Genomic DNA, 12,792 nt, shown 5'->3' on the forward strand with positions numbered 1-12,792 from the left:
GATCCTGTCTCAAAAATCAAAGAAAAAGAAAATAAATCCTCGGGGCTGCGGATGTGCTGTTTTCCATGTGTTCTGGTTTAATTCCCCAGCACCACAAACACAACAAAAAGCAGCCGGCATAGACGCTCCTTGGCCTTCGGTCCTGTGGTGAACCAATGACACAGTCCTTCAGCAACCCTCTTCAGTCCCTCCAAAGTAGGCCATGGGCGATCACACAGGGACCCAACAATGTGAGCTCCGCAAGCCAGAAGTAGGACAATAACTGCTACAGATTCTTTTCGGTGCAGCGCACAGAACCCCAGAGCCTCACCTATGCTAAGCACGTTTCCTACCAGTAAGACACAACCTGAGTCCTGAAGCAGATTCCTAAAGACGACAGGAGGATAAGTTATAACAACGATGAGCCGAGGGCAGGGCGGGTGCCTCCACGACCCGCAGGTGCCCTTGGCACACATGAACGCCTCCTTCCCCTAACCCTTGCACTGCAGAAGGCGGGCCCGTCCGGTAGTTTGCGTTAGGGCACGATGCTGGACACAGAGGGCACCCCCACACCAGAAACTGTCCGTTCCCTGCCTGCGCCCCTCCAGGGTCCGCTACGCCGGTGTCCCTAGGGCCCAGTGCCCGGCACGCAGCCGAATGAATGGATGCGCTCGGACGCTCGGGAGCGCAGGCTCCGGAAACACTCGGAGGAGCCGCCCTGACCGCGACTGACCAATCAGCGAGAGCCGTGTATACTGTGCCCTCCCCTAAGCCGTGCCGTCGGCCAATGATCGCGCGGCCTCCCCGCCCACGCGCCGTGTTCGCGCCTCAGCAGGCAAATAAAGTTCTTCACAGCTTTGAATCTTTTTTTTTAAAGTGCCCGCAGCCTGATGGAGCGGCGGCAGCCGAGTCCCCGCCCCGCCACTTCCGGTCCCGCCGCCGGGAGCCGGTGCGGCTGTGAGGCCCGCGTCTCGCCGCCGCCGCCGGCCGGGCATGGTGTTGGGCACCATCCCGCCTCGCCTAACTCGGGGTGCCCAGGTGAGGGGCGCGGGCGCCGGGGCTCACGCCGGGCGGGGCCGCGAGGTAGGGCGGCCCGACCGGGAAGGGCCTCGCGGGGCAGCCGGCCGTAGTGGCGGCTGGACGCCGGCGCGGAGCATCGAGGGCCCGGCTGGGCCGGGAGGGGCCGCCGCCCGCAGCCGCACCCCGCAAGGTCACACTCCGCCTGGCCCGGCCGGGGCGGCGGATCGCGGAGGCCGCGGCGCGGGTCTGCCGGGCGGGAGGTGTGTGGACGCGGACGCCGAGGGGCGCAGGCCTCCCTCGGTGCGGACCTGCGGCTGCGGGCGTACGCGCCGGGTGTGGCCTTGCCCTCCGCGGACTCAGTTTCCTTTGCTGTCGGGAGGACTTTGGCGGGACTGTACATCCGTGGGTCGCAGTGGCGGGGGAAGGCTTCTCCGAGGAGACCTTGGGACCCTCTGTATAGGACTCTGCCTTTAGGAAGGGTTGGGGTGGGTAGTGAGAGTAAGGGGGACATTCCAGATCTGGCTCTCAGATTGAAGCGAAGCTTCCAGAAATGAGCAGTGAGGCGTCTGATCTGACTGGGAAGAAAGAGGGCCGAGGCTTGGGTATCCCAGCTGTGGGACAGGGATTGGCACGCCCCAAGACCCCAGGTTAAGGGTGTGGGGCTTCTGGACCCTCATTTGGGTGGACACACCTGCATTTCAAGGAAGGGAGAGGGTACTGACAGTTAAAGGGGCTGGCCCCAAAGGGGGTCAGCCAAGCCGACCCAGGATAGCTGGGGACTTCTGGGCACAGGCATGCCATACAGTAATGGGGTGTGGACATTTGTGGGTCCCGATCAGGTTCCTTGGGCTAAGGAAGTTGATTATGCCCTAGTGACCTGCCACACCATCTTTTCTGTTTGGATTAGGATTTTTCCATAGTAGGAACTGAGGGTTGCTTCTCACCTTAAGCTCACTGGCCCCTAGTGTGCCTCCCTGCACAGGTGACCTGGCCTGATTTCTCCACTGAGGACAGAAATGCTGAGTAAACACCACTTGATGGTGAGATTGGTAAATAACACACTGCAATCCTCTGGATGGCCTGAAAGCAGGTCCCACCCAGAGGAGGAACTGAACTGGGCCAATTACAACTTGTGGAATTTAGAGATCCAACATGGTATTCAGAATAGCTGATCTGTTCCCGAAATACAGCCTTAGTCAGAGTGTAATTTCTGAGAAAGGAGAAGTTTGGTTTTAAGCCATCTTTTCAAGACGTGGGGCTTGTTGGTGAGGGAAAAGAGAACTGCAGACCATTCTAGACCAGCCCATCAGCTACTCCCTTGGTAGTTTGAATAATTACTTTTGTTTGATCCCTTTGTATAGATTTAATTTTCCAATTACGGAAACATTTCCAAGCCTTTGGCTTGTTCCTTGAGCGGCATGTGATAATGACACAGAGGACTGGAGGCTAATACATCCTTTCATTGCATGTTAGAAAGTAAATGTCATACTGGTTCTCTGAAGGTGTCAACACGCTCCAGTGCTGTCTTCTTTTATACCTTGCCCAGTCGTTGCCCAGAGTGTTTTATGAAAGGCCACAAAGCTTACTGAAGGTGGCCAGCCATATCGACTTCTTCTGTGGGCCAGAGTATGGGGCACCCATCCTCTGCTTGCAGATAGGACTTCAGTGTGGTGTGAGGGGTGAAAGCATTAAGCACAGGCTGAGCAGTGGTGGTGGTGTTGAATCTTCAGCGAATGCTTGTGCTTGCCACGTGTCCGTGAGCAGCTCTGTCAGTGCAGGTCCTCAGGGAGAAGGGCGTGGAGCAGCATGAACCCTGGCACAAGCTTTCCACAGAGCTCCTCATAGGGCTGCTAAGCTGTGTACATTGCATTTATCTTTCACTTTTCTTCCTGTTTGCCTCACTGAAGTCAGCTAGAGGGTGAGAAACTGGTGATCCTGGTGTGGTTGGTTGATGTCCGGGTGGCAGGTCATCTCTTGGCGCCTTATCAGGCAAACTTGATGGTGTGGCAGGACTACTGTGCTCAGGTCTGGGCACAGAGTGGTAAACTTGGGTGGGGTGGTAAGCACTACTGTGCTGAGGGATTGGGAGCTTGAACCAGGAGAATGTGGCTGTGGATGTTCTCTTGTTCTGGGAGCTTGTGAGCAAAAGCTCCCATAGGTGAGGTGAGGCGACTCACCAGCTGAACCATAGTTCCCATGGCTTAGGTGAAGCCTTGAAGATGAGTGCGTTCACAGATGGCCAAGCCTCCATCCACATGGTGCCCCTGAGAAGGCCTAGTAGAATGGGACTAAGAAAACCAAGATAGTTGTCCTCACTGATTGTCTGCCTTATTGATCTATAATTGAACTGTCTATCAAGTATGTGATTGGTCAGTCTTAATGTGTGCGTATACCCCTACCACCCTGACCACACTCAGAATGCATCCCCCAAAGGAAACTAGTGTTTTTGTAGTGACTGCTTCTAGCAGCTGAGTGGGCTTGGACAAGGCACCCTCTGAACCTGTTGTTCCAGGGCAGGAGCTTATGCATGTTTTATTTTGGTAGGTTGGTGTGCTTATTTTTTTAAATAATTTATTATTTATTTATTTGAGAGAGAAAGAGGCAGATAGAGAGAAAGAGAGAATGGGCAGGCCAGGGCCTCCAGCCACTACAAACGAACTCCAGACGCATGCGGCCCCCTTATACATCTGGCTTATGTGGGTCCTGGGGAATCAAACCAGGGTCCTTAGGCTCTGCAGGTAAACAACTTAGCTACTAAGCCATTTCCCCAGCTCCTTATTTTGGTTTTTGAGTCATGGCCTTCCTTTGTGGCCCAGACTGGCTTCAAACTGGCCATCTTGCTTCAGCCTCCCAAGTTCCATTTCAAGGTAGTATTTGGTGGCCCTTGCACTGGGGTCCTCTAGCCTCTGCACAGGGTCCTGTACAGTTGCACTTAATATGCGTACACTACACATTACATACACCATAGCACACATACCAAAAAAGGTTTAAAATACTAATGAGTAGAGGGTATTGTATTTTAGCTTTCAGAGTCTTAGCCTCAAACTCATTGTTCTGTTCCTTGATCAGGCTTTTTCACCTGGAAGTTTTATATCATTTTCTGTTGAAAGCTTACCAGTAGTATTGAAGGGAAATTGTATTAAAACAGTAAAAGAAATTATGGAAATATTGAACTAATAACTTATTTTTTTATCCTTAATCCAAAAAAATTGGAGGGCTAGAGAGATGGCTTAGCTGTTAAGGCATTTACCTCCAAAGCCTAAGGACTTAGGGTTGATTCCTCAGGACCTACGTAACCCAGATGCACAAGGTGGCACGTGCATCTGGCATTCATTTGCAGGAGGTAGAGGCCCTGGCACACTCATTCTCTCCCACTCACTTTCTACCTTTGTCTCTCTCAAATTAATTAATTACTTTTCTTTTGGTTTGTTTTGTTCTTCAAGGTAGGGTCTCACTCTAGCCAAACTGACCTGGTATTCACTACGTTGTCTCAGGGTGGCCTCAAAGTCATGACGATCCTCCTACCTCTGCCTCCCAAGTGCTGGGATTAAAGGCATGTGCCACCATGCCTGGCTTAGTTAATTGAGTTTTAAAAATAGTTTGAAAAAAGTTGGAGTCCCTCTCTAAGGGTGTAAATTACAAGGTATTAATCAGAGTTTGTGTTAGAAACAGGCAGATTCTGTTGGGATTGGTGACATCCCTAATGTAAACTATTCTCCAGCTAATGCTGATGTGTCCATGTAGGCTTATCAGTCAGAACAAATGAAACACTGCAGGAAGGGTGGGGGACTGGGGGTGCATGGGAAATGTCTGTACCTTCTGCCTAATACTGCTGTGAATCTACAATTTTTCTTAGGGGGGAAAAAAAAGAAAGCTTAAACAACAACAACAACAAAAAAAAAACCACCCTGGCATTTATTTCACTCTTATTGCAAGCAGTAAGTAGCATTGTCCCCGTTAGGACTTTGGTCTTTGTTGTCCTTCCTGCAGAGTTTGGTGTGGGCAGCCTTAGACACACATGGGCTGGAGCAGCTACTAAAGTAAATGTAGTTTGGGGCATTATAATTTACCTTCGAGGTTGATAGTGTAGAAAATATGAGTAAAACACAACATAAATAAGTGTGAAGGCTTTGTGCACTGTTGTTTAGTGAAGAATGAAGGCCGAGTGTCGTATACACCTCCAGCAGCGCTTTCTTGTTCCTCTGCTCCTCGTGAGTGAGTAGTCCCGCTCCACGGGCAGGACAGGCTTCCCAGCGGACAGTGAGCCCAGAGGGGGTGGGAGTGAATTCTGCCTGAGAAGCTGGGGAGGCTCCACTAGACTGTGCTTTCCATAAAATCTTGAAGTCTGCCACCTACTTGGTGCCCAGTGAGTTCTTTTTAACATTTAATTCCTACTTTAAACTCTTAAATTTACAGAGGATGATATAGAGCTTATGCAAATTCATTGTGAAGGAAATTTAGAGAAAAATCAAAAGTAAAACCCCCGTTTCTACAGTGTGTAGCCCTTGTCTAGAGAATGGTCCTTAACCCTGGTCACCCCTGTCTTCCAGAGGAAAGGCAGCAGGAATGCTAACGCTGGCAAGCAAACTGAAGCGGGAGGACGGTCTCAAAGGGCCTCGGACATCTGCCGCTGCGTCTGACTCCACTCGGAGGGTTTCTGTGAGAGACAAGTTGCTGGTGAAAGGTAATCCATCCTGTAACAGCAAGCACAGCTTGCCTGGAAGGAGGGGACGAAGACGTGTAAAACAGCCCACTGCTGAATGCAAATGCAAATGCCTGTTTGAGAAGAAGTAAAAGTATCGCTGCCTGCCACAGTGAAGGACTTGCCCCTTGTCGGGGGTGTAGGATTGGAATAGCGCAGGGATGGCATTAGAAGCTTGGTGACCGATGGACTAGAAACATTCTGTGTTGAGTCTGCCAATGTAAGTGCTGTGGAAGGAATTGGCACCCCTGAGATGTGAACGCTCCGGGTATTTTCCTCTCTCTCCTTCTGCCCTGTGGGAAGTATAGCAGTAGTTTCCAATCAGAATAAGGTGATCTTTTAGGATCCTTTACTGTTTCATGCAGGAAACAGTGCAAAGCTAGTTGTCTTCATAGGATTAATAAAAGAATCGTGTTTCTGTCTGTATAATTCACAGGATTATGTATTTTACATATTATACCAATATATACTATATATACTAATATGAACTATGTTTTATTCTAATGGATATGGTTATATAATATGTAATGTGTATTATAATTCTGTTATTAGAATTCATATGATTAAAATGTCCTAGGACTATAGTCACTCCCAGTATCCATGTTGGTTAAAAAAAAACTGTGGCAAGGGGTTTCTATGACGTGTGAGTGTGTGTGTGTGTTTGCAAGTCTACACTCAGTTGTACGTTTATGTGTCCATTTTACTTTAATTATAAACATGTTATATTATAAACATGTCTAGGTTTTGAAGTCTACTAAAGATGAAGAAGCAATCTGCTTTCTTTAAGTAGCTTATAATTTGCAACATTTTTTACTTTATAGCAAATTGTTTTTCTCGTTATTGCTGATTTTTAAAAAATACTTATATTTTTACAAATTTATTTATTTATTAGAGAGAGAGAGAGAGAATGGGCATGCCAGGACCTCTAGCCACTGCAAACTCCAGATGCATGTGCCACCATGTGCATCTGGCTTATGTGGGACCTAGAGAATCAAACCTGGGCCTTGGGCTTCACAGGCATGCACCTTAACTGCTAAGCCATCTGTCCAGCCCTATTTTTGTTTTTTTTTTGAGATAGGGTTCAGCTCAGGGTGGTCTTGAAGTCATGGCAATCCTACCTCTGCCTCCTGAGTGCTGGGCTTAAAGGTATGCACCATCGTGCCTGGCTTTACTTTATTTTATTTTATTTTTTGAGGTAGGGTCTCACTCTAGCTCAGGTTGACCTGGAATTCACTATGTAGTCTCAGGGTACCTTTGAACTCATGGTGCTCCTCCTACCTCTGCCTCCCAAGTGCTGGGATTTAAGGCGTGTGCCACCATGCCCAGCTTTATTGCTGATTTAAAAAGAAAATATTTCATTTATTTATTAGAGAAAGAGACAATGGGTGTGCCAAGGCCTCTAGCCAGTGCAAAGGAACTCTAGACCCTTGTGTGCCACCTTGTGCTTTTGGTTTATGTGGGTACTGGGGAATTGAACCTGGGTTCTTAGACTTTGTAGGCAAGTGCCTCCACTGCTAAGCCATCTCTCAAGCCCAGTTGCTAATTTTTTCAAAAAGGTTCTTACTGTGTAGCTAGGCTGCTCTTGAACTTGAGGTCTTCCAGGTTTTGGGATTACTAGTTACATGTTTTTATATGCTAGACAGTAAAGAAAGGGTTAGTAGTGTTAGGATTTCCTTTTTGCCTGTTGTGTTAGGTGGGCAATAGGGAGGACTGGCATTTGTATGTCCCGAGAAAGTCTTTCCACAAGAAAGCTAGTGTGTATAAATTTATCTTGATGGGCCTTCTCAGACACAGATAACTGCTAAGCTGAAGAAGGGATGAGACAAAAAGGCAGCAAGTTTGAGGAGGTCTAACAGGTCTTTTTCCCTGTGCACTCCTGCCCCTGAGTCTCCTTAGCATTGGAGTGTTGCTGTTAAAGCACTGAAGGGGCCATGCTATGAGGCTGGAGTGCCTCACTGAGTGAGCCTGCTAGCATTTGAGTTTCTCAGATTCAAGCCTGGAGCTCTATCTTCAGAGTCAGGCAAGCCAGGCAGAGGAGTTGGGGCTATTGTAATAGGACTTGGAGCAGAGGGTTTTGTTGCAGTGGGGAAGGTTTGGGTATTGATTGAGGAAGAGTGGTGGACACTGACAAAGGCTGTCCCATCACCCGACTGTCATCAAGATTAATGGTAGTTTTAGTGCACTGAGCACTTACAGCCAGGCCCTTGGATTGGGTAATTTGTAAGAAGTTGGAATTTGTATCTGATGGTTTCAGAGGCTGGGAGCCCAATATACAGACAGTAGGATTGGTATCTGATAAGGATTTGCTCAGTTTCCAAGATAAAGCCAGGTTTCTATACCCTAGGAGAGGAGGGATGCTGGTCTTCAGGGACAAATTCAGCTGCCTTCTTGCCCAACCAGAACAAGCTTATGGAAGCAGAGGGTTTAATTTGGCTTACGGTTCTAAGGCATAGAGTCCATCAAGGGAAAGACATGGCAGGAGCAGGTGCCAGCTAGTCATGTCCTCACAGGGACACGGAGGAAGCAGAGAGGGAGGGGATGAGAGCTAGGGAACAGAGAGCAGCAAGGCTATAATACCATATGCCCACCTCCATGACACATCTCCTCCAGTAAGGCTTCACCTAAATGTCCCACAGCCTGCTCAAACAGCTGTGGACCAAGTGTTCAAATACACTAGCCTCTGAAGGACATTTTATATTCAACCCCCCACAGACAGATGGGAGTGGAGAAAAGAGCCTTAAACCCTTTTATAAGGCACTAATCCATTCTTGTCGACAGAGCCCTCGTGACTTAATCACCTCCCCCATGGTCCCACTTCTTAATACCACCACAGTAAGGATTAGGTTGTAGCATGGATATAGGGCACCTTCAGACCATAGTAGGCACGTGAGGGGTAATTCTTGTTTGAGCTTTGCAGAGCCTTGTCAAGTAGGTGTCTTGACAGCTGAAGAACTGAGACTCAGAGAAGTTAAAAAGCTGTTCTTGTGGCAGCGTGTCCAGACCCAAGCCTGGGGGGAGGCAGGTTCTGGGGGGCAGACTTACCACGCAGTCCACTGACTAGAAATGTATGTAAATCCACAGAAAAGATTCTTTACCTGGAAGCTTTCAAATGGCTCCAGGGTCTTCTGGACCCAAGAGGAGCTGAGACCCCTCATACTGGACTGTGAAACACTTGGAGGGCAGATGCCTTTTTCTTTTTCTGCTTGACAAGTCCTAGTTGAGGTCATTTGATGTTGGGGAGACCCAAGGAGTGGTGCAGAATCCCCATTTGCATCCTCCCTGGGCACTGGTTGCTGTCAAGTTCCTGGGGTGCAAACCACTTGATCTTGGTAACACTACAGCTCAGTGTAATGTGGATGCTCTGATGGCTAAGGTCACTTGGTATTCACCTCAGACGCTGCTTTGTGTGGCTTGTCCTTTGTGTTGATCCTTTCATCTATGTGGATGGCCTTCAGTCCTCTAGGAAGTTTTGCTGGTGAGGTGTGCTGTGGAGGGCAGCAGAGTCTGTGCTGTCAGGCCGATGGCAAAGCAGTTAGAAGCAGGTGATCATGTGAGAGTCCTCTTCAGGCATCTTTGAGAGTCTTGTTGAGCAAGTTGATTGTTGTCCTGGGCCATGGCTTGAGCTCCTTGAGGATGTCATTCATGAGAATGGACAGGCTGTTAAAAAACTGTGTCATTGTGTCCTTGAGACTTTATATCACAGGCTCTACTCCCAGAAAGGGGAGCAGGGAGTTTGCCTTGCTAAGCAGTTATTAAGAAGTACCTTGGGGGCTAGAGGGATGTCTTAGTGGTTAAGTGCTTGCCTGTGAAGCCTAAGGACCCTGGTTCAAGGCTCAATTCCCCAGGACCTACATTAGCCAGATACACAAGGTGGAGCATGTGTCTGGAGTTCATTTGCAGTGGCTGGAAGCCCTGGTGCACCCACTCTCCTTTCTCTCTCTCTGCCTCTTTCTCTCTCTGTCTGTCACTCTCAAATAAATAAATAAATAAAATAAACAAACAAAAAATTTAAAAAAAGAAGTACCTTGGGGGCTAGAGGGATGGCTTAGCAGTTAAGGTGCTTGCCTGCAAAGCCAAAGGACCCAGTTTTGATTATCCAAGATCCGCATAAAGCCATAAGCTCAAGGTGGTACATGCATCTGGAGTTTGTTTGCAGAGGCTGGAAGTCCTGGCATGCCCCTTCTCTCTCTAAAATAAATTAAAAAAAAGTCCCTTGGTACAAGCTGTGGGGGCGGTGGAGGCAGCAGAGGGGCAAAGGTTTTGAGGAGAAGGCCCATTACAGCCTCCGCTCCAGGTGTGCTCGCCCTCAGGCTGGCGAGATGGTCAGGCTTCCTGCGCTGCCTGCAGTCAGAAGGGGGCAGACACAAAATTCTAGAACAGGTCAGTTGCCAGATGCCATGTGCCCACAATCCCATTGACAGGGCATCTGGGCAGTGGTCACAGCAGCTGTCATCTGCACTGCGGCATCTTAAAGAACAAGGAAAAGACCACAAACACTGACTGGAAAAAACAAGTGTTTTTAGTTGGTTTTCTACCTTGTGATCTGTGGTGTAGCTCTAAGAACTAAGGAGGCAGGAAAAAAGACTGGAAGTCCCCTTGTTCTTGACACTTGGAGGGTGTATTCCCTGATTCACTCTAGGTCCAGGTCCTGCTTCACATTTGGCCTGCCTTTAAGTGACCAGCCAAGGACACCCATCACAATGGCAAGTGTTCCCCTTGGCTGCACTGTCCTTTCACCAGCCCCTCAGCTTTCTGGGGTTACCCTCTAGCTGGAACTGGTGAGGTGCATGCCACAGAGTTTCCTGGAGATGCTCAGCCATCCTTGTGTCTGGGTGTTGTCTAGCCTAACTCTCACGAGTTGGGTTCCTGGACAATCTGCATTCTCTAGTGGGGCTTGACTAGGCTGTTCAGTGGTATCAGCATTCCAGCCCAGCGGGCCCCTAGTCCATCATGCTAGAAGTCTGGTGGCTCTTCTCTCTGGGCAGACTAGCTGCCTCCATGTCTGTCTGTGTGTCATGTAACACATGAATGCCTGTGTCCTCTTTTACTTGCTTGCCCTATAAACTCAGTGCCACATACTGTGGGTGACCCGTCAGCCACCAGGGGCTCTAGGCAGGAACATTCACCTGTGAGTCTGTGAAGCATGAAGGTTTAGAATGAGCTCTATTCAGGTTCTGGAGAGAATTGGAGTGGCTCTTTGCAGCCCCACTCAGGAGCTTCTTAACTTTGTCTTGTGTTAGCCAGTGGGGGATATGGGGGCTGAGTCCATCCTGCAGACAGGAGAGGCTGGCCACCCACCCTCTGTGCTCCTAGGACCTTGAGTGTCATTGTATAAGGGCTTCTGTGCCCTCAGGACCCACCCATGTGTGGGTAGAACCCTCACTGCCCACCATGTCTGTTGCACATCCCCATTGCATTGCTGTTCCTGGAAGGGAGGGAACAAGCATCTAAATCTGTTCTAGTCTGCCACCCTTGTCTCTAGTGGGTGGGTCAGGTTTTGGCTTACCCCATTGCCAGGGTTTTCACAGCATTTGGCAGTAGGTAAAGCCGAGGGGTTTGAAAATGAATGCAGTAACTCAGCAGAGACAAATCCTGCTAACAACAAGCAGGAGTAAGGCATTTGGCCGTAAGATTCAGCCTTATGTACACTGCTGGAAGGTCAGACAGTGAAGCTCCCCAGAGAGATGGCAGTTGCCTGAAGTGCATCAAGCAGCCTAGTGGAGCGATGAACCTGTGAACCTCCAGACAAGGACCTAGATTGGTGTTTGCTGTGCTCGTGTTGAAAGGAAGTGGTAGGGGGCCCTGGACTCCACGCTTAGAGATACAGATTTTAGTTACGGGGGCTGGGTCTGCTTTTCAGGGTGGCAGCTTGGCTTTTCCAGAGTGGCACTAAAAAGTCCATGGTGAGGGAGGCAGCTTATCAGCGCCCTCTGGAGAAGCTGAGGTCCAGCAGACTTCCAGTAGCTCCAGATAAGGGTACTGTGAGTGGGTACAGGGAAGGCAAAAGAGGATTTGAGGACATCTGTAAAGACAGGACACAAGGTGTTAAGTTCTAGTTCAACACATCTATGAGGTTCATGTGGATTACGTAAGTTCTCCAGTCCCAGGAAGTAACTGCTAAGTTCTCCAGTCCCAGGAAGTAACTGTTCTCTTTGGGGTCAAGGGCTCAGCTGATGGGTTTGTTGCTGTCTGCTGGGCTTGGGGCTAGCTCCTGCTAGCAACCGTCCACATTTATGACGGGCCTGACCTTAGTCGGATCAGGCTCTATGACAGATCTATTTCTTTAGTTCAAGAAGCTGATGTTCAAGATAAGTTCTTAGGGCTCTCTTCCTGGATTCCTCATGGTGTCCTCACATGGTAGAGTCTGGTCTTCCAGTAATGTTGCTGTTCTCATTATGGTGGTGACCTTGCCTAAACCCTTTCACCTCCTGAAGCAGCTTATGGAGGGAAAGAGTTTATTTGAAAGGTGGTCTATCATGTGGGGAAAGCATGGCAGGAACAGGCAGCAAATCCTAATATCAGGAGGGATGAGAGAGAGAGAGAGAGTTAGTTCTCAGACCTCAGGGTCTGCTCTCAGTGACACACTTCCTCCAGCAGTCTTTCCAGACAGCTCCACTGACAGGGGATTAAGTATCCAAATGCTTGAGTCTGTGGTAGAAAAGAAGCCAAAAATTGAACTGATTCACTGAGTTACTCTCAGAGTTCATTGCAGAGCAGCTAAACTTACCTTTGTTAGCAGATAGAAATATCCCAAACTGTCCAGAAAGGGCCCAGAGGGACAATAAGAAACAAAGACAATTTAAGCTAAAACAAAGTAAAATGGACTTCATTGTTAGGGTGGCCTGACTACAGAAATGAAAGATAGCAAATTGCCATGTCTTTTTTTGTTGTTGCTGTTCTTTTCAAGGTAGGGTCTCACTCTAGCCCAGCCTGACCTGGAATTCGCTCTGTATTCTCAGGGTGGCCTCAAACTCATGGCGATCCTCCTACCTCTGTTTCCTGAGTTGCTGGGATTACAGGCATGCGCCACTGCCACCACACCCGGCCAAATTGCCATGTCTTGTTTTTCACTTACCCTTTCCCTCAGATAT

General features: G+C 48.9%; 1 protein-coding gene across 3 annotated transcripts in view; it reads left to right on the plus strand.

The window, feature by feature from the left end:
• Window positions 1-901: 901 nt before the first annotated feature.
• Ube2f (ubiquitin conjugating enzyme E2 F (putative)) overlaps window positions 902-12,792 on the plus strand; it is a 52,487-nt gene continuing 40,596 nt past the window's right edge. For all 3 annotated transcript variants that reach the window (XM_004662278.2, XR_006636757.1, XR_006636756.1), the window contains exons 1-2: window positions 902-1,017; window positions 5,550-5,683. In XM_004662278.2, the coding sequence (XP_004662335.1) occupies window positions 5,566-5,683 (118 nt within the window). In that variant the 5' untranslated portion in view covers window positions 902-1,017; window positions 5,550-5,565. The remainder of the gene's footprint in view (window positions 1,018-5,549; window positions 5,684-12,792) is intronic.

Source organism: Jaculus jaculus, chromosome 4 (genome assembly GCF_020740685.1).
Source record: "Jaculus jaculus isolate mJacJac1 chromosome 4, mJacJac1.mat.Y.cur, whole genome shotgun sequence".
Lineage (NCBI taxonomy): Eukaryota > Metazoa > Chordata > Mammalia > Rodentia > Dipodidae > Jaculus > Jaculus jaculus.